General features: G+C 35.2%; 1 protein-coding gene across 2 annotated transcripts; it reads right to left on the bottom strand.

Moving 5' to 3' along the window:
* Window positions 1-1095: 1095 nt before the first annotated feature.
* Window positions 1096-14634, bottom strand: LOC120258380 (golgin candidate 5). 2 transcript variants are annotated; one of them, XM_039265752.1, is made up of 20 exons: window positions 14319-14634; window positions 10235-11175; window positions 9730-9801; window positions 9212-9286; window positions 7468-7582; window positions 7080-7141; window positions 6921-6968; window positions 6060-6344; window positions 5862-5921; window positions 5693-5776; window positions 5534-5599; window positions 5073-5171; window positions 4777-4995; window positions 3481-3559; window positions 3135-3358; window positions 2728-2787; window positions 2534-2647; window positions 1690-1764; window positions 1481-1562; window positions 1096-1400 (listed from the first exon to the last, which is right to left on the bottom strand). In XM_039265752.1, exons 1-19 carry the CDS (start codon window positions 14458-14460, stop codon window positions 1527-1529), a joined length of 2856 nt encoding a protein of 951 aa, XP_039121686.1. In that variant the 5' UTR covers window positions 14461-14634; the 3' UTR covers window positions 1096-1400; window positions 1481-1526. The 2 variants fall into 2 exon arrangements, with proteins under 2 accessions (XP_039121686.1, XP_039121687.1); XM_039265753.1 differs by having other exon boundaries at window positions 10235-11166.
* Window positions 14635-20483: the final 5849 nt, after the last annotated feature.

Genomic DNA, 20483 nt, shown 5'->3' with positions numbered 1-20483 from the left:
AGCGGGCTTTCCAGATCAGCTAGTGAGTAATTGCAATCACAACTTTGCCGAGATGAGGATTGCAAGAACAGTTTAACTGAGAAACAAGCCAAGCTCCCGAAGAGAGGCTATTGATATGGAAATTTCTAAGATCTAAGGAGTTCAAGGTGATGTTCCAACAGTTGAGAGAGTAAGGGCATTTCCAGAAGATGTGAAAGGTAGTTTCATGGACCAAGCTACAGAAGATGCAGTAGGTTTGAGGCCCAAAATTTAGGTTATAGAAGATATCACAAATTGGAAGTCTAGAATGAGCAAGTTTCCAGATAAAGGTCCTAGCCCTCAGAGCTACATCTAGCTTCCATGTTTTACTCCAACCGATCCAGTGAGAGTTGCCAGAATTATCATTCAAAAAAGAGTAAATAACGGAGGGTAGAGAGGTATGCGAAGTCTTAGGTGACCACATCCAAGTATTCCCCAAATTAGAAGAAATATGAACCTTGGATAACCAATTGAGATCAACATTAGAGCCCAAGAAATTCTCAATAACTTGATAATTCCAAGAATTTTCAGAGATTAGATCCTCAAGAGAGAGATAATCCAAGGAATTATCCATATTGAGAAAAGTGAGTTTCTTAGCAAGAGGAACATCATGCAACCAAAGATCAGACTAAATATCAATTAAGCGAGGATTGCAAGAGATAATTTTAAAATTGAAACAAAGGAAATCAGCCATCATAGAAAGAGTTTTACAAAGCCAAGAGGAAGTATTATGATAAGAATGAGAGGCAAATTTCCAGTTGGGATATTTAAAATTTAAAAATATCAACCCACAATTTATTATCCTCAGTAAGAACCGCAAACAGGTTTTTGGCGATAAGAGCATGCTTGGCATACAACAAAATTTCTGATTCCAAGACCATCCTCAGTTTTATTTTGAGTGACAGTATTCCATCCAATTGAATTGAAACCACGTTTGTTGTCACTAGCACCCCAAAGGATATTCCTCACCAATCTCTCGCCAATCTGATATATAAACCTATCTTAACCTCAACATATGATAAACTGCTGACCCATACATAAAACTTTGACTGTATCTAATGTGATGCCTTGCAAATCAACTTCAAACAACTCATTTGGATAAATGCTGAAAATATTCGTTCAACGTTACATCAAAATTATATATATCAATCTAAACCTTTGCATGTACAGAATCCCAAATAAACCAATTGACCTTATATGCAGCATAGAAGAAAATCTTGTGCCACTCAATAAACAAAGACAAAACAATAAGGCTACATATTCTCTCTTCCAGAAACGCCTTACAACAAACCACCCTGCTGGCAAGTAAAAACCTTCAGTGGATGGGCAAACGTCTTCTTATGGGGGATAACACATTCCGCAAGTAAACTTACAAAGGCACTCTACATAGAAAAGAATTTTGTGCATGATCTATATAGTTGGACTTCTTAATTAGACAATATATTAATTTCAGGATTCATACCATGATGGCAATATTTCTTGATTGGGAAAATGCACCAACTCTCCGGTTAAGCTGCACCCAATGAAGCACCCAACGTCTGAATCTGTTTGATAAAGCAGATGTATATTAAGGAAACAGAATTTGATATTCAGCTAATTATCAAATTGTTTTTGTATTGAAGGTTTATTCCAAGCAGGAAAATGAAATTTGTGTAGCAATCCATGCAGTACCTTGTTTACAAGCAAGTCTACTTGCTCTCTGTACATCTCCTTTAAGTCAATTATATCAGCACGCAGTTCTTCCAACTGTAAAACAGGCCAATGAGTTACATTTACAACATAGCCAGGCAATTTGTAATTATTACAAAAAATAACACTGACCGCAATGTCAAGTATGTTAAAAGATGAAAAATAAAGCTGATTAAGCATATTTTAAGGAGATAAAGGCCAGCCTTTTTCTCACGAAACAAGATAAAATCAGATTTTGATGAGACATGAAATTTTTCTTGTAAGATTTGATCCAGGATGTACTCAGTAACAATAATGAATTATAAACCTTGCAAACATGGTCATCAATGACTGCATTCACCATTGATAAGTATATGGCAGTTGTAATATCTAATCCCAAATAACAAAACACAGGCAAATACTTAATCCAAAATGAAAATAGAATAATCACACCAAACATTCAATAATTTGCTAGGTTTTGTGGATAATCATCTAAAATGAATATATAATTTCACAATACACCATACCAAAGATTCCGTACTTCAGACTCAGAGATCTTCAAGACTGGTGGGGTAAGAATATTAAGAGTTGCTTCCTTGGAGTTGTCAGTACAGGATTAATTCAAAGGTAAATTATAAGCTTTGTTACAGAATATGTGTCAAAACTATTTATCAAATGAAGCCCATAATTCTGCATCATAAATTAAAAATTACTTCTACAAATGATCAGTATTTATCAGGCTGCAATGGTTTTTAGATGAGAAAGTTTGAAAAATATATGTTTTAGAAAGTAGGGTTATCAGGAAAAAATAATAATAACAATTAAAAAATAATGCTTTTTGTGGCACCTCTTCATCACGTTCACCCATAAGCTCCAGTGCAGAAGAGTGTCTTCGTCTCAAGGCTTCTAGTTCCGCTCGAATGCCAGGGAGAATCGTTGCCTCTGACCTTAACTTCTCACACTGATCAAATAAATTCCAAAATGAAGATTGAGCAAAATCAAAATGAAGAACCCAACAAGAACCAGGAAATAACAATGTACCTGGGCGGTCATTTTAACTAGCTCCTCAGCAAGAGAATCACGAGTAGATTCCAATGAGTTCTGACAAGGAAAAAAAGATAAATTAAATAATTTTAGGAGATCACTTATTATCAAAGGGAGAATAGGCATAAATATCAAAATGCTCACTTTTCTTCAATGAGAATGGCTTCATAGGTAGTAAAGCCATCCTTTTCAAATATGTTGAAGAGTTAAAAAGACTAGATTTTCTAGCTCAGTTCAGTGGTATTATTTAAAGTTTCACAATCAGTTTTGTATTGCCCACAAATATCATGAACACCAAGTACATTCATTACGAGAAACGTACCATGTCCTTCCACTAAGATTACTATTATCAACAAATTGGATTGGTTGGGTGAATGTAAATGCAGGGGTGATCATTCCCATACCAAACGTGAAACATATGACTGAAGTTCACCATCCTTTTGTCTAAGTGCTGCTTCAAATGAACTAGGTGTCATGCTTTTAAGAAAATAAGGGGACATGATTGCTTCCCCAGAACCTCTTCTCTCAGATAAAATGTCAGTCGAGTCCAGAGAAGCTTGCAAGTAATGACTTTCCTCAATGACTCCCAAACTCCGAGCAGTGGGAAGTTTCCTTGTAGGGGCATTTCCTGCCAAGAAAGGAGAAGTGGAGAAAGAAAATTGGTAACAAGACCATTTTACCAGGTCAACCCAAATATAAGAACCAACTGCATGTAATTTTCAGCTTAAGGCCTGATTAGCTTCTCTGAACCTTGATCTCCCACAACAATGGGTTCCTGAAGTGCAGCCTTTTCCAATTCTGTTCTGAGTGCCCTTTCCTTTTCCAATTCCTATAGGTCCACAACAAATTACTCCATTAAAAGTCATTCACAGAGAGCAAAAACTCATAATCAAAAATCAAATCTTTCTTTGAAATGTCAAATCTTCACACAAGTGAACTCCAACAAACTGTCAAACTCCAGCCAAGAATAAATAAATAGCAAGTTGGGCTGCTAATGAAGCATAATAATTAAATTAGAAACCTAGGAATTCATCAATTTATTTAAAAAAACAGATGTATGATGTTCCAAAATATTATCAAGTGTCAAATCTTAGTGCCACTCGAATTCCATCAAACAAATCAACTTCCAGCCAAGCATAACTAGCAAGTTGGCCCATTAGAGATGCATAATGAAATTAGAAACCTAGGACAGCATTGGTTTACTAAAAGAACAGGTGTACAATGCATTTGTATAAAACACAAGTTGTTAAAAAAAAATAGAACAAAAAAGAATCAGGATGGAATTGTAGTCGCTTAAGTGAATTCCAATACAACTTAGTTGTTCTAATATTGTCAATTCAATCACAACAAAAGACAGCCACCAAGGAGGTAAGGATCTCCCAAGCATAAAGTCCAAAAGCAGTTTGAGTTGTGCAACAATACACCTAATGAAGGTTGTTTCTCACACCAAACCCATCATGAGAATACATAATGGCTACACTAAGGTATGCAATCCTATTAAATCACAAAAGTCATAAATAAATAAAAACTTTCACACGATTTTATAGAAGACAAAGTTACATCTAATACTAGACCATTATCAAGTTCATTATCAAAAGTTTATACAGTGGTGGAACAAGTGTGGATGTACTCTAAACTATCATGGTAATATGAAGAAATTATAAATGTTTCACTGGAATCATTACAAGCGCAGTTACTGGGGAGATAGTACCTAGTATGCTTAATTATTGCAAACACAACTCTCGAAACTAATAGAACACCCTCCAAATTATCAAAGGATGCAGCCATTGCATAAAGTTTTCACAAACATGCGGAGAAGGAAAGACTAAATAAAGCGGCCTATCTAACTTCTAACACAAGGCACCAATCTCAAGGGGCAAGGTCCATCCACACAATTAACACAAGGCTCCAATCTGTGAACAACCTTGATGGAGTATCAAGGTCGATCCACACATCTGTAAAATAGAACAATCTCTTACTGTTTTAGATGATTGCCGACTAATAGTAAAAGAAATGTAAAATAAGCAATTAGTCATCAAAGGTCACCTTTTCTACAATTACTCTACTTGCTATTTCTTCTTGCAATTCTTTTTTGTATTTATTCCTAAGCTCTTTTATCTCTTCTTCAAGTTGCTTCGCACGCCCCTCTTGAGTTGCAGCTTCCTCCATTGCAACCAGATATTCTTGTCTATTTTCGGAAGCCCTCTGCCTCTCCTTCTCAAGTGATCGACTCAGCTGTGTTTGCTCTGTTCTAAGGCAAGTAATCTGTATAGTATTACATAAAAAATTTTATTTATGTGAAATTGTTATTTAAACAAAAATTGCAAGGCCCCTGGAAATACCTGTGTTTCCAAAACAGACATCCGAGATAAAGCTTGTGATAGGCGCTCATTCATAGATCTCTCCCGTTCTTCTGCAGCTGCAGCTTTGGCTTCTGCCTCCTGCCAATATAAGGACAATGGTTATAAGAAAATTTTCTGAGAACATTGTCTTGATGCAACTTTGTTTTCGCACTGATACACATCTAACAATTATTAACAAGTTTCTGTAAATTTACAATCAATGTGTGTGCGCCTTCAAATCATACGAGTCATTAGATATGCATTTGTGTGGGCTAAAAGTATTATCTGAAACAGAACAGAAGATCACATTGACATATAGCAGAATACCAGTTTCCAACTATTACCCATGCCTTTACTGTGCCATCTAGCAATTTGGTTTTAGACAAATATTACACATTTCAAGAGGGAGGGGTCCTGGCCTCTTTTTAACTGTCAGCTTCTTAGAATGACAAGAGAATAACCTGAAGCCGGGAGTTTAAAGATCTCTCAACACCTGCCCAAGCTTCTGCCCTTCTAGCAGCAGTCTCCTATTTGTCAAGAAACAATAAAAGTAAGCAAAAACTGCTAGTACTAAAAAACAAAATAAAATACATAGTTAGCATCTGCTGATGGCCTCTAACCTGCATTGCTTCAATCTGCCTCAATAGTGGCCTAGTTGATTCAGGAACTTGAGCAACCAACTCATTATACCGAAGTTCACTTGCCTGAAAACAAATCAAATAGATGAGTTGAGAAAACATTGCTCAGTGTTGTAATGTAAGCATAATGTCTCAAAGAAGCATCACACACTTGATAGCGTTTTTGAAGATCATCTAAATCTCTTCGGAGCATGTCTTCCCTGAAAACGGCCTGCACAATGGACCCAATAACAAATGCATTACTTCAAGGAAAAAAATTAACTAAAAACAAAAACAAGAAATCATGCAACTTAAGGGATGAATATCACTAACAAATGAGTAGAGAAATTGGGGTTCAGAAATAATGTACTTGTTGCTCTGTTCTACTTAGGGTTTGCCTCAACTCCTCAAGTGATTGAACAAGCATAGACTCACGTTCATCAGCTTCTCTCAAACGACGCTCGAGTTCAATTCTAGCTTCATTATTAGCTCGGGACTCAGCTAAGGCTTCAGCTTCTTTTGCTGCATTTAGAGCATTAGTGTAGAATTCCTTTTGAGCAGCAAGTTCTGCTTGATTTTTCTCTATTGTCTCTTGCAACAACTTTTCAGTGGCTGCTTTATCTCTCTTGATACTCTCCACTTTTGTCTCTTCAACCTGGAGTACTCTCGGAATTTTTAGAGGTGTTGGTGATACAGAGTTAAAGATAAGGAATTTTGCAGACAAGGTATAGAGGAATGAACAGGAATGAACAGAAAAGTTATTGTCACAAGAAATCTCAAAAATGGAAAAAGATGCAAACTTAAGCATTCTATATGTGATATTACTAGTGGAAAAATATTTACACACACAGAATCACAAAATTTTAGAGGAACCGTGGCATGGGTATATTTTTATAAGGTCAATCTATGTGTGAATTAGAATGCCCTTCCAAATTTAGTAACAGGATAAACCACACAATATTCCAATATTTCAATAGCCACTCTTTATAACTTCTTATTAGTTTGTTACTTTAGAGATATCAGAGAAAAACCCTTATTAGTTGCATTAATGTGTGGGGATACAGGTGCTGCTATTTATGCATTGACATAGCTATCAAAATAAGAAGCCAAATCCCCCAAATCCTAGAGTGCAAATATTCAAATTATGTGTCATGGCTAAAATAGTCAGAATGAAAAACTGATGTATCATTGAAAGTTATAATACAAACACTAAGATTAATCACTTGATTACCTGAATCCTGGAGTTAAGCCTTTGCTTCTCCTCCTCAATCTCTCTAATCTGAGTTGAAAAGAAATGACCAATTTTATGAAAAACACTTGTTCCTACTTCTCAAGTAGAATAGGAATCAGTCGTTAAATAAAATAAAAATCATAGAATAAAATTCCATACCTGTGCTCTCAGTTTCCTGATAGTCGACTCTTGGACAGCTTGCTTCTTTGATAGTTCTTCACCTGTCCCAGTAAGGTAATGAAAGCACATGATGATCAGCAAAGACTTGGAGGTTCATGTTTCCATATAATTATAAAACCCCACAAACATAATATTAAAGCAAAGTCAACAGAAAGCAATCCCAACTTAAATAAGAGTTTGCTCACATGAATGGCCGTAACAGTCAGTTGTAAAATTCAGTGCAAACAGTGACGTAAACCAAATTAGAAATGCTGACTCAGCATTTTTCAAGTCATAAATCTATTTCGCAACAACTGATGAAAAGTAGTAAGAAAATTATTCAAAAGTTCAGAGAAACATGGGGACTTTATGTTAGTCATAGAATTACCTTCTGCCATTACTTGAGTGATAATCTCATCTTTTTCTTTCAAAAGAACAGCAACATCACTCTTCTTACTTTGTTCTTTCTTCAGCGCATCCCTTTCCTTTGTGAGAGCATAAACCTATACAAAACTGCTTAGTTAAAACACCAAACAACAATCTAGAAATAAAACTTAACCCCAGCCAAAATAAATAAATAAATAAATAAATAAAAGAAAAAGAAAAAGAAAGATAGAAAGAAAGAAGAGCTCCAAGTCAAGTTTTTTGCAAGACAAGGATAAAAGATTGTTCGTAAATACAGATTTAAATGAAACACCATTCTAAAATGTAGACTTGAAATGATATCGTTTCATCTTTGTTTGTATGACTTGTTCCAAGTTTCCTTATGGAAGGTAGAAAGTTGAAAAATAATACGGTCTAGCACATATACTGATAAATCTGCCAGCATTGCCATTGACCAGCAAAACTAAACATGCAGATACATGCCATTGCCATTCATTCAAGTGGCCTCCATCCATAAAATTATAATTTATTGTTAAAATATCAGAAGAAATGTCTAGACTCTAGAATGTCACACGAGGTTAATAGGAAAGCATGTTGCAAGAAGGATAAAGGCATAGCTCACCGGTTGGCATGTGACAATAAGTATTCAATCAGATGCTTATGGGACTAGTTTGCTAGACAAAATCCTGAAAAGTAGTTCACAACATGAACAATACCCATGCTTTTAGACATCTCAAAATGGTTGTTTATGCAAATCAAGTCACCACAAAATATTGCTCTCACATAAGTAATTCCCTAAAAGAGGGAAGATTATCCTGGAATTCCATCAGCAGACCATTTCAATTATCTTTCTTGACACAAAAGTATGTCTTTGTTCACCGAGAATGGAAAGAATTTTTCACCTATAATCAACTATTTACTCTCTATACCTACCTTGATAACACTAGATCTGACGAATTTATATTAATCCTTTCCTCTCCCAGCCTCACATCATGACATTCTCTCTAACTTAGTATCCATCACATTCTCAACGTAAGAGAAATTGTTGAAAAAATTGTAAGCTTGATCATAACAAAAGTAACTATTGCCAAGAGCCTAACAGAAAAATGTAAACTTGATCATAAGAGATTATGATGTGTTGATCCACAGTGCATGCAGAATCATGGAACTAATAATGTTGGGGATCATTGCCAAACAAAAAGGGACATTAATTCATAATTTTTTGCTTGAGCTACTACAGATGGACATGAGATAGCTCCCATATGAGACTGAGATAATGTCTGTGAAATATTGCAGCGCATTAAATTAGCTTAAGGGCAAAATATAAATAAAAACTATAAAAAAAAATCTTAATATAGTGGAGTATAACAATGCAGCATCTTTTGTTTACAGCCATTGTAGCAGATATAGAATCACGGAATTCATTGTCATTTTCCCACCACTCATGATTTCTTCTTATGCCCAAAAGATTTGATAGCGTTAAGTCTACTTGCTGACCATGCTGACAGCTGGCTAACGCAACAATTCATGTTTATTTATGTACAAGTAAGGAGGCCTCCTTGCTCAAATATAGGTAAAGATACAAAAAGGAAGACCATAAACACAAGAAGAAGCCGATGAAAATCATCCATAATAAAGTCGTTTATTCCAAGACCAAACCTAACTCAAAAGCATTGATCATAAAAATGAATTGCACCTTGCTTTCAAATACAAAGACATACAAGCAGCACAATAGAAATAAATCGCACCTTTCTTTCAAGAGATGCTACTCTTTGATGGTACTCATCTCGCAGTGCATCTATCTCAGCTTCAGTGGTCCTTTTCTGCAAAATAATAGTCACCAGTTGTTAAAATCATAAACAAGGTAGAGTGCAGTCATCCCATTTTTGGAGAACAACTTATATTAAAATGCTTGCAGTAAACTGTCAGAGTAAGCAAAACATGCCAAAGTCAAAAGAAAAGAAGAAAAAATGAAATAGACACAACTAGATGAAAAAATTTAATCACTTGAACTTTGATTCAATGATTTGATTTATGGCATATAATAAAATGAAAATGGTTTATGATGGTCAAAAGGAGAAGCTATATAGGGAACTCCCTGGGTGAACTAGCTTTAACCATTATTAGTGCATCGCAATGACATCAAAGAACACGCAATAAACCCAAATTAAATATCTTGGTAGTTAGATGAAATAAATGAATAATGCAAATATCAGTGTCAGCATGTAACAGAACCCTAAATACTACACAAACACACAAACAAGACCTTCAGATCCTCAATAGTAGTCCTCAACTGCTCATTTTCATTCATCAGCCTTGCAATTTCATCAGCCTTCGCCTGCAAAAGATTGGAAGGAGTCTGTTATCGCCAGTTCAGAAGGAACAAAAAGGTTACGTTAAAACTCCTAGACAGAAAACAAATAAGAAAATGTACATATGAACTGTGAAAAGACTAAAATAAATTTAAAATGCCCATAAGCCTCAATAGTCAACATCTTTTAGCAACATTAGTTTTTAAACACAAACTTGAAAAATCATCCACTGTCACATTCACATAATTGAGTTTTTCTTGAAGAGTATGTGGAGCATAATACAATAGCCAGGCTAGTCAGGTTATGCACATGAAGTGCCAAGGATAGAAGTAAGAAACTTGATTATGGAAAACACAAAAAGCATAAATAATGCATCCATCGAAATTATAACAATACACTTAACACAAAATGTAAAATCACAAATTTATCTTAATGGTTAATTCCATTCGTTAGTATTACCTGGGCTTGCCTAGCAGCTCCATGCAATGCAGCTTCCATCAATTTCTTATCCTTCTTTAGCTTCTCAAATTCTTCTAAGGAACCAATAGAATTTGGCATATGCTGTGTTGAAGTCATAGGTTGCTCCCTGTTATCAACTTCCTTCCCTTGAGAACCTACATCTAGTGACTCACTCGATGAATTCATACTGTGGGACCAGGAACCAGTGGACTTATCATGATCCTCCCCATAGCTTACTGAATTACTAGAATGTTCCTTCATGTTTTCATCCGGGGAAACATTAACTGCAACTTTAAGTAGTGAGTCTGCCTCCATGCTACCTGGTACGTTATGAGGCATGTCAGTGGGTTCTGCAGAACTATCAACAAGCTTTTCAGCATTTGTCTCATGTTTCTCAAGGTCCGCCTGCAATTTACTTTCCTGAGGCAAACTATCAGGTAAACTGATGCCATTAATATCGCTTTTCTCTATACCATCCACGGTTGTTTGACCAGATTTTTCTGGATCTGGCTCATCACTAGCTGACACCTCTTTCCCCTCATTAGGTAGTGCTTCAGCTGCAACATATGTAGGTCTTTCATTATTGCTCGTGGCGGGGCCATCTGTTTCAGAGTGCGGACAGTTTGAATCAGCTTCAGTCTTTCCTTCATCATGTTCTTCAGCTACAACTGATGGGCTGCCAGCAGTCTGGGAATCCCTTTTGCTTTCAAAGTCAGTATTTTCCTCATCAAGAGGAGAAACTGTTTCAGAGATAGATTTAGTTGACCCTTCTTCAGGAACCTTATCATGTTTTTCATCAGATGAAGGACGTTCTGGAGATTCTGGTTTTCCTGCTGCTTCAACTGCAGAGGTGTCTTCTTTATGTCCCATGAATGCCATAACTGGATCGAAAAGTGCACTTCTTTCTGTTGTTGATGCCCATATTCCTGAGTCTGAATGGCCTAACAACACAGACAGATTTAGATCCTGTATAGTAATCTACACATGAAAGTGAAAGTGCTTTAACCCAAAGTCACAAAAACTAAAATAAAAAAATAAATAAATAAAGAAGACCTTGGTACGCTTTTGATTGAAATGGATTATGATACACTCACTCATTAAAACAGAAGATCTGAAATTAATAAAGAAAGCAAAAATGATGTGTTTTGCTAGTATGCATGCTAGGATGCCACTAGCATTATTAAGGGCTCTCACAGATGCTTTTTCACTAAAACAACCATATGCTTCAGGTCATTGCAAGGCCATACTAAGTGAAAACAGTAGAGTTCCACGCCCTTGCCTGATGTTCACCTGCTAATATCTAATAATCAATATTATTACAAAATTTGCTCATGAATGTTATCACAGACCACCATATGATTAACAAGGACAAGTTAATCTCAATACATATAGAGGTTGCTATATAACCCTTTAGAAAAACTACATGGATTCTACTGCATGCATTCAATGTCTTCAACCATCAGTAGGTAACACCATCTCCTTGCTTAGATTATTCACACTAACAAGGTTCCTTAACACCTCCATTCATGTCTTTAATGGTCTTGTCTTTGTATTTCTTATCCTCACCAAATTAAATTCTCTCATACATTAGATTATTCACAATAACAAAGTTCCTTAGCACCTCCATTCATGTCTTTAATTAGTAAGTAAAAGATAAAAATGGCAAAGCCATAAAATGTATTTTCTCATAATAGCTTCAATTAAAAGTACTTCATATCAAGCCTGAACTATTGCTGCATATTAAGTTAGAAAATCAGGTCTTCAATGTGCTCATTTTCTTTTATCGATCTATAACCCAATACTTGGAACCATAAATCAAAGCAAATATGACAGTAGAATTTTAGAATTTGCCCTTCAACTTCCATAAGGACCAAAACCTTAAAGCCACATAAATCTCCAATGCACTTCTCTACTTCATCAATTAAACCTAAATATGTGAACGAAATGATTCTCAACTTCGACATTTTTTCAAATAATTGGCCTAAGAATCTAAAAAAATGACCAAACTTTTGTGTATCTTTTCGTTTTTATAGATTGTGCAAATTTATAACTTGCCTGTCATTGAATTACGGTTTGAACTTATAGTATTACCATAATTTCTTACATGACAAACCCTGTATTCAAAATTCTCCAAGTATATCTTCTATCCCAAAATATTTACCTGCAGCAGTAATAATCTACATATTTCAGTCCCATTCTAACCACATAGAATTCTAACAATGCTTTCTAATTACTTTTCAAGTTAAAAAAATATATATTCAACTCTTCACGCTATTTCTACAAGTCATTTTATGCGGATTGCATTTACTAAGGTTTGATAATATCATAGCCAGTGTAAAATTTACAACAACTTCTGTTTTATATTTCTCCAAATCAAAAACCCCATACAACATAATACAACTATGAGACACTTGCCAACAAAAATATCCATTAACAAAAAATATTTATTTTTCATCAAGCACTCATTTCATTACTATTCAATGTATTCATAAAGCCATTATTATCCAACAAACCCATTTAATTCAATCTACGATAGTACGATCCATAAACAAAAATATAAAAATTGTTTCTTAATTTAGCACAAGCTTAATAAGCAGAACTTCTACTCTATCTCAGAAATTAATTTCTAAACTAAACCCTGCTCTATTAGCATTTTTATTGCACTCCCACACCCATTCTACTTATATATTCAACTACCCTAGCCTTTATCGTTCATTTAGCCTCTTTAAATAAAGCATGAAATTCCCCAACAGGAAGTATCCAGCATTCCATAATGGTATGAGATATATTCTCTCAGGCTTTGCATTACATATTTATCAAAGTGTACAAAAGCTATCAATACTTCAAAAGAAGTTATGGCTGGCCATATGTGCAGCCCTCATAGTGGCCTATACGGGTAAACATGGGTTAAATAGGAAGTCTGGACCACATTTCAATCACACTGGGTTCCAATAATGCCCTAATTAGGACAATAATAAACCAATAACATCGAACCTTAAGCACCTGCATATGCTTACTTTATTTTGGAACATATGGAACCAATTCCTACCAACACTTCAAAATGCAGTTTTGAGCAGCTGTAAATGTGAGGCCATCTAACCACACTTCAAAGACCATTTGTGGTCCAAAATGTGGTTTGTCCAGCAGTGAAGACTGGTCAGCTAGTTTTGGCCTAATTGAAGCTAAATTTTATATGGTTAGGCCAAAATTGACATCATTGTGGTTAATTAACTGTTATTAAATATGCAACATAAACATGCAGCAACAGAGTTGGCAACAGCAGTGGCAGTGGGAAAACAGAGGAGGAAGAAAAGGGAAAGGCTGAAGTGGAGAGGGAAAGGTCATCTCTCCCCTTCTCTTTAAGAAGTTGAGATTGAGAGCCAATTTGGGCGCCAATAGATGCATGAGGGACAGTCCTCATCAGTCTATTGTGCGCCATATGCTATGGACCGCACAATCCATATTTCTGCATTGAAATATTCAACTATTATAGCAGGAGGATGTCAACTCATCCATCTATCCTTTTATTGGCATGAACAGGGCATGATTGGCATGAATAACTTATTAATCAGATGGACTTTATAGCTTAATACCTCATTCCTAAGGCCCCATAGAACCAAAAAGGTTCCAGCATTTTGGATATCTGCTTACAAGCCTAGCACTAAGATCTAAGATCTACTATCATAACATCATGAAAAACAGCAATGAAAAGGTTAAGAACCGAGTAATGACAAAAAGAGGGCTTCCACATATTAGTACAGCAGTAAAGTTTCTTGTCAGCAAACGATCAATTTCAGCAATTCAAGATGCAACGACAAGGGTACATCCATTTACCGCTCCTCAGATCCCACCCTTGTAGAAAGAGCTACCTTCTATATCAAAACATTTCAATACAAACTCAGGTGACTATGCAACACTGTCTTCAATCAAACAACCACCAAATCCCACAACACCAGTAACATTAACCCTAATTCAAATCCTATTCGTAACAAGATGAAATTTTGACGAAATTTTGATGAAATTGCCTCCAATTTCGCCATAACATTGAAGAACTACGAGGATCAGAGAAAAGCAACCGCATTACCTTCTCCGGAGTCAGGCTTCTCCTCCAGGCCAAGAGCGCTATCGAAATTCTTCTCAATGTTCTTGACGCTCTCGCTGAGCTTGTTGACAGCTCCAGCGAGATCGGAGAAGCCCCCGAGCGAGACCTTTCCCAGCCACGCCATCTTCCCAGCGACTGGGAGAGAAGGAAACCGATCAAGATCTCTGTTTTACTGATCGATCCGATGATGATTTTGGGGTCTGGAAGGGGATTGGGAGCGAGGGATGAAGGAGGGCTTTCGCACCGACGAGCGTCCGACGAGACCCAGCATATGGATCTCGATACCAAGCTTCGTTCCTCTTCGATTTTTATATATTTTAATAAAAAAAAAAAGGTTTGTATTATTTGTGTTATCTTTGCATATGAGTCCCTATAATTGAATTAAATTAAATATAATGGGTAATTTATTTTAAAAAAATGGGGAAAATATGCATAAACGAAAGTCCACCATTCGTCCCTTGTGTACTGGTTAATTTTTGTACTTAAAACCACAAAAAAAATGTTTTGTTGATTATTTAATATTATTTTTGTCTTTATTTTTAATTGACAAAATTGTAAATTGTTTTAGCCCAAGAATTTTTTTTAAATACCGGGTTTTAAGAAAAAAAATTACTTGACTTAATTAAGGTTTGAATTAATTAGTATTAATAAAAAATTAAATTTTTTAAATTCTTAAAATTTAGGTTTCAAACCCGTAATTTTTATTAATATAACATATTTTTTTAGAATTTTAATTATTAAGTGCTAATTCCACTTTATTAAGTTGAGGGCTATTTTTCATCGACAAAGGTGCAAAGAAAATTAAAAAAGGAAATGGGCTCGTTAACCAGGCCCATTGGATCTAACTCAATGGGCAGGTTGACCCATAACCAGGCCACCCAACATCGGGTTGCCCAATAGGTCATTAGTCACCCTAGAATGACCCCGGCCCAACGCACACTACCAAACTGTAGGCCACGCCGAAACCTGCCATTTTCACGGGCTAGGTCTTGTTGGGCTTTATAAATTTTTAAATGTAATATAAAAATATAATGAAAAATGTTTATATAGATATATATATATATATATATATAGCTATGACTGCTTTTATAAGGCGTTGCTATGGCCTTTCTCATAAGCTAGTGGATGTGGGACTAAATTAGAATAGTATAAAGACTTGTTTATTGTTTATATCTTTGAGTAAGGCAACATTATCAAACTAAAACTTGTTTTTTGGTTGATTAGAGTAATGGTGTTATAAGGATGCTCAAGTCTTTAGTTCTAGTCATAAATTACAATAATTAAAAAACCTTTATTGAATGTTTTGATAATATTTTCAAAATCTGATATTAGTCAATCTAATCTGGGGTTAATTTTTTTGTACATATGTGGGATTAAATTTAAATCTCATTAAGAATTATTGATTTGATTAAAATGTGTCATTAGGCTAAGGAAATTGAAGAGATCTTACTAAATACGGAAATTATTTCTAAATAAAAAAATAACTAAATATAGAAATGATAAAATCTAAAAGAATTTTAAACTAATAATGGTTATTTTACAGTTGTTTAACATTATCTCATAATGAATATTTTTATCCTTATTTAGTTTTCTTTCATTAAAATATATTGTTAAGATGCCTATTTATAAAAATTTATAATTATAAAAAAAAAAATTTGTCTTTGTCTAGATTGTGGGTTAAGGAGGGACCATTTGGATAAAATTTTTTTTGTAATTTAATGAAGGGAGAGGAAAAGTTAACTTTTTACACACCCCCAAAGAGAAACCCTCAAAACCTCACTTTTACTAGAGGGAGAGCCTTCTAAAAATTTTAAAATTTTTAAAAAACATTAATACATTCAATTTTTTAATTAATTACATGACATCCCTTTATAAAATTCTTCTTCCACTTTTTAAATCTAATTTTATTGTCATTGAGGATTTCTTATAGAATATATATAAAATCATAGATTTAATAAGTTTATGCCACACCAATTGCAGATCCTAGTTACTATGAATTTTTTTTTATTTGTTTATTTATTTGTTTATTTGCTCATTTGTGTTTTTTTAAAAACAATTTTATGTTGTGCTTTATTATTTCTCAATTCATCTTTTGAAGAATTTCTCATAATAGAATTTTATTTATCTTGCTATCCAAATTTCAATATTATAAAAAAAAAATTTTGTTTGAGATATTGATAATGCATGTGTTTAAATAGAAATAAGTAATTTTTTATTTAATAATAAGGGTATAATTGATAATTTCTATTATATTTATTCTTTCTTTCCCTTCCACTCCTATCCAAATGAGGATTCAACTCTTTCTTTCTTTTCTTTTGCTTTCTCTTCTTTTCCTTCCTCTTCCTTTCATAAATTTTTAAACTAATTAATTAGTAATCAATATTTATGAGGAATATGAGGATTTCAAGTTATTAATATGTTTAAAAGAACACAAAATTTTAAAGATTTCATTAAAAAATAAATACACAAAAAAAATATTGTAGAAAGGTTATAGTTTTAAATTAGCAACATGTTTAGAATATTGCACACCATTGAAACTATGTTGCTTTGAATAATAATATTTTCTATATAAATAATTTGGTATAAATTCTATTTATTTTGAATAATATTAATAATTGAGGTGAATAATATTTATAAAAGGATTGTAATGTTAAATGATGAATTATTTTTTATTAATGTTTGCTGCCAAGTTGACCTCAAGCATTTGTAGTCCACTTGATTAGACCTCTATGTGAGCAAGGGGTCATTGTTCCATTCTTGCCAAAGCTAGGTTGACCTAGCCCAACCATCCAAAAGCAAAATCCGAGGTGGAGGATCAAATTTGAAGGAGTTTTGAAGTGAAAATCGAGTGGAGAAGCACATTTTGGCAAGAACCTTCCTCGATCTCACTTGAGGAAGCTTGAAGACTACAAGGGAAGCCACCCTCATTGCGGTGTGTGTAGAAGATTTCCACGCCTACCGACTTGCCATTCATTTCTACTTGTTTGAGAAAGTATTTGTTATGCTTATTTTAGTTGTTTCCATAACTTTGATTGTGTTATTTAGTTGTATGGACAACTAAACCCCAAGGTCACAGATGCCCGTGAACCTTGGGCTGAACTTGCTTGTTTGGATGCTTTGAGTACTTTTAATGCATTTGGTTTGGTTTGTGGTTCAAGCTTGTGTTCATTGATGTATTGGATTGCATGAGAACTCTGTAATTCAATTTCTAGGTTGTAGTTGTATGCACTGGATGTATCCTTGTATTAGACTCACTTTGTTTGAAAGGGATCCATGAATGAATACACCGAGGGATTTGGGTATTTTGTACCCCTCCAACCATTAGGGATGAATCTAAATATTGTGTTTGACCCTAATTAGAGATTTTCCTAGCCTTAATGCAATCATAGGAGGATTTGGTCAGAAGAGATTCCGAACCAATACTCATATAGGATTAGGGGTTAATCACTTAGGGATTTCAGATTAATCTATTTTAGGAGTCTCTTGACCCAAACCACTATTGCCTTGTAACCCAAGCATCCTTCTAGCTTTAGTAGCCCCAAGGGGATCCACATCTGTGACCATCTCCTTCCCTAGGTTTTACACTTATTCATCCCGCCTTGTAGACACTCCACTTTAATTATTGTTAATCTTTTTAATATTTTAGAACACTTGCGCTCGAAGTTGTAGGTTAAACAACAAGTAAAAAGGAAGTAAAGGTAGCTCCTTGGCCCTGTTGAATACGACCCTTATGACACACAGGGTACTACTTGACGACCATGCACTTGTGGGAAGTCAATCATTAACCCGTGCCCCTCTCTAGATGAAATAACTAAAATAATTTTTGTTTATTTAAAAGGCAAAATCAATGCTTGGATATATTTAAAAAAGGCAAGCATTCTATATCTCTACATACAGTTGTTTTATTAACTAAGTGGGTAATCCACTGTAAGTCATGAGTGTGTGCACAGTGTGTGTTGAATGCACCACGCACCCTCAACAGTATACAAGGGACACAACTTCCGCGCCAACCATAGGGGACCTATTCACCATGGCCTTATGACTAGGTGATATTAATGTTGTTTATATATATATGAGGGTCAGTTCTTTACACACGTTCTTAGATCTAAAATCTAGGGATGTTTATTATTGGTTGTTAGATTTGATCTAATAGACATTGTGCATCCATCTTTCGTTCACTATGGTCTCTCCTTTATTTACTCTTCTTTGTATAGTGTTGCCCCTTCCGTTCATTAACAACCCCCTTTAGTTGTTAGGCCTTCCTTCATGTAGCCTCTTTCCCTAACACTGTGCTTGCCACTAGTTGCCCCGCTCCACTAGCCCCTTGCTGCTAGGCCACTCACTATCCAGCCCACCCACCCCCCTCTATCATGCCCTGTCCTGTGGGACTAACACATGACAACTATTGTGACAACCCGAGGAGGGATACATACACCACTAATATACCAATTTTCATGCGTGTACCGCAAGTGCAAGGGTATCAAAGTAATAAAATACCCAATGAGTCAGGTAGTCGAATTCATAAGTAATGGAAATATTAACAGTAACCACTTCTCAGTTATCTAGTCAAAATCAAGATTATGGTGAATTAGACTTAATCGTAAGAATATGAATATCGCAAGCAAGCAAAGGGAAAGTAGAAAATAAGGGAAGTCTCAATCAATAACGATGAGGTACTCGGGCAATGCTCTCTCTGAAATCTAACATGAAGTGTAAAACTTACTAAATGTTTCTAAACCAAGTTAAATGAGTAAAGGTAAACCAAGAACAATCGGTCCCTGCCTCCAAGCCACCGATACTAGTCCCCTATGAGGTCCCGATGAAGAAATCACTCAATCTCAACACCTCACACCACATATGACCGTAATAAACTCTAGTAATACTAGTACAACAGATTTTCTAAAGATAGATCTAACCATACTTCTAGGTGAAAGATCCCTAACCCCCTACAAGGTTCCCATGGAGAGATCTCTCAATCTCGCACCTCACACTAAATATGGTTGCATAAATCCTAGAAAATACAGAGATAGGAAGTATTCATCAAAAGGAAAAGGGGACAATCCACTATTTCATTACTAACTCTCTCAACCTTTTTAGTATTGGAGTTCTAACCCTAATGGAGACCCTCTCTCACTAAGGCAACAAATCATGTAATACAAATCAATCACAAGGATTAATACGACATGCAAACAATGAGAAAACAAGATTGAAACTCAAATAAACTCGGATTTAATAGAAATCATAAAGTAAATCAATACAAAGATATGATCCTAGGGTTCACATGTCCAAATACCTACTAGGGTTTAGCCCTCCATGGGGAAAATTACAAAGCAAAAAAATAATGCAATGAAAAGCAATGAAAACCATGGAATAAACCCCCTTGAATTCATAATGATGTCTTTGATGGGTCACTCAACATCTTGAAGGATCCCTCTCTGAATCTATGTTGCTGAAGTCTCCCTCGATGCTATGATGGAGAAAAAATCTATCAAAGTTGGTGAAGAATGCCCCCCAAATTCACCAAAGACCTCTTCAAACCCTAGCCGCTTTGCCCTTTAAATGCTAGCAAAAAATCTCCAAAAAATAATGCAAAAGGACTATTTATAGTAAAAAAACCTCGTCTGTCACGTGTCTCCACGTAACCGTGTGAGATTTCATGCCCCCACGTGAGTTGTAGAAATTCCCACGTGACAGCGTGGACTTTTCATGCGGTCATGTAAACAGTGATTTTGCTACAATACACTTCATAAACGCGGCTCACAAACTCTTCTCTTGAGGCCACATGGTCGGGCACACGTCCACATGGTAAGTTATGAAGCTTTTCATCTCCAAATCATCATTGGGAAGCTCTTGTATTCTTCACATAAATAGGGACATGGGAGTGTGACTACCTTTATGCTCTTCCAACTCACAATTTAGCTTGAATTCTCTTGAAGTTGGCACACACCCCCATGTACATGAGCTCCTCTTGTGTCTTCATCTTTATGTTGTACAAAAACTCCCAAAATGTGCCTTCAGTGACCTATCTTTTCTTCCTTTTCTTTCTTCAAGGTATTCATAACCTATTTGCATAAAGGAACACCAAATACACTTATGAGACATAAACCATGGTAAAAATGATGCTCAATGCATGTAAAAATATAGAAA

Source organism: Dioscorea cayenensis, chromosome 4, assembly GCF_009730915.1.
Source record: "Dioscorea cayenensis subsp. rotundata cultivar TDr96_F1 chromosome 4, TDr96_F1_v2_PseudoChromosome.rev07_lg8_w22 25.fasta, whole genome shotgun sequence".
NCBI lineage: Eukaryota > Viridiplantae > Streptophyta > Magnoliopsida > Dioscoreales > Dioscoreaceae > Dioscorea > Dioscorea cayenensis.
The sequence above is the reverse complement of the archived record's forward strand: the minus strand, read 5'-3'. Positions and strand labels throughout refer to the sequence as shown.

Excerpts from the sequence above, each read along its gene's own strand:
- LOC120258380 (XM_039265752.1), bottom strand. The coding sequence starts at position 14,460 with ATGGCGTGGCTGGGAAAGGTCTCGCTCGGGGGCTTCTCCGATCTCGCT. Across the intron at positions 4,996-5,072 it reads TGTCTGTTTTGGAAACACAG|ATTACTTGCCTTAGAACAGA; the intron begins GTATTTCCAGGG and ends AATACTATACAG. Across the intron at positions 2,648-2,727 it reads TAGTTAAAATGACCGCCCAG|TGTGAGAAGTTAAGGTCAGA; the intron begins GTACATTGTTAT and ends TTATTTGATCAG.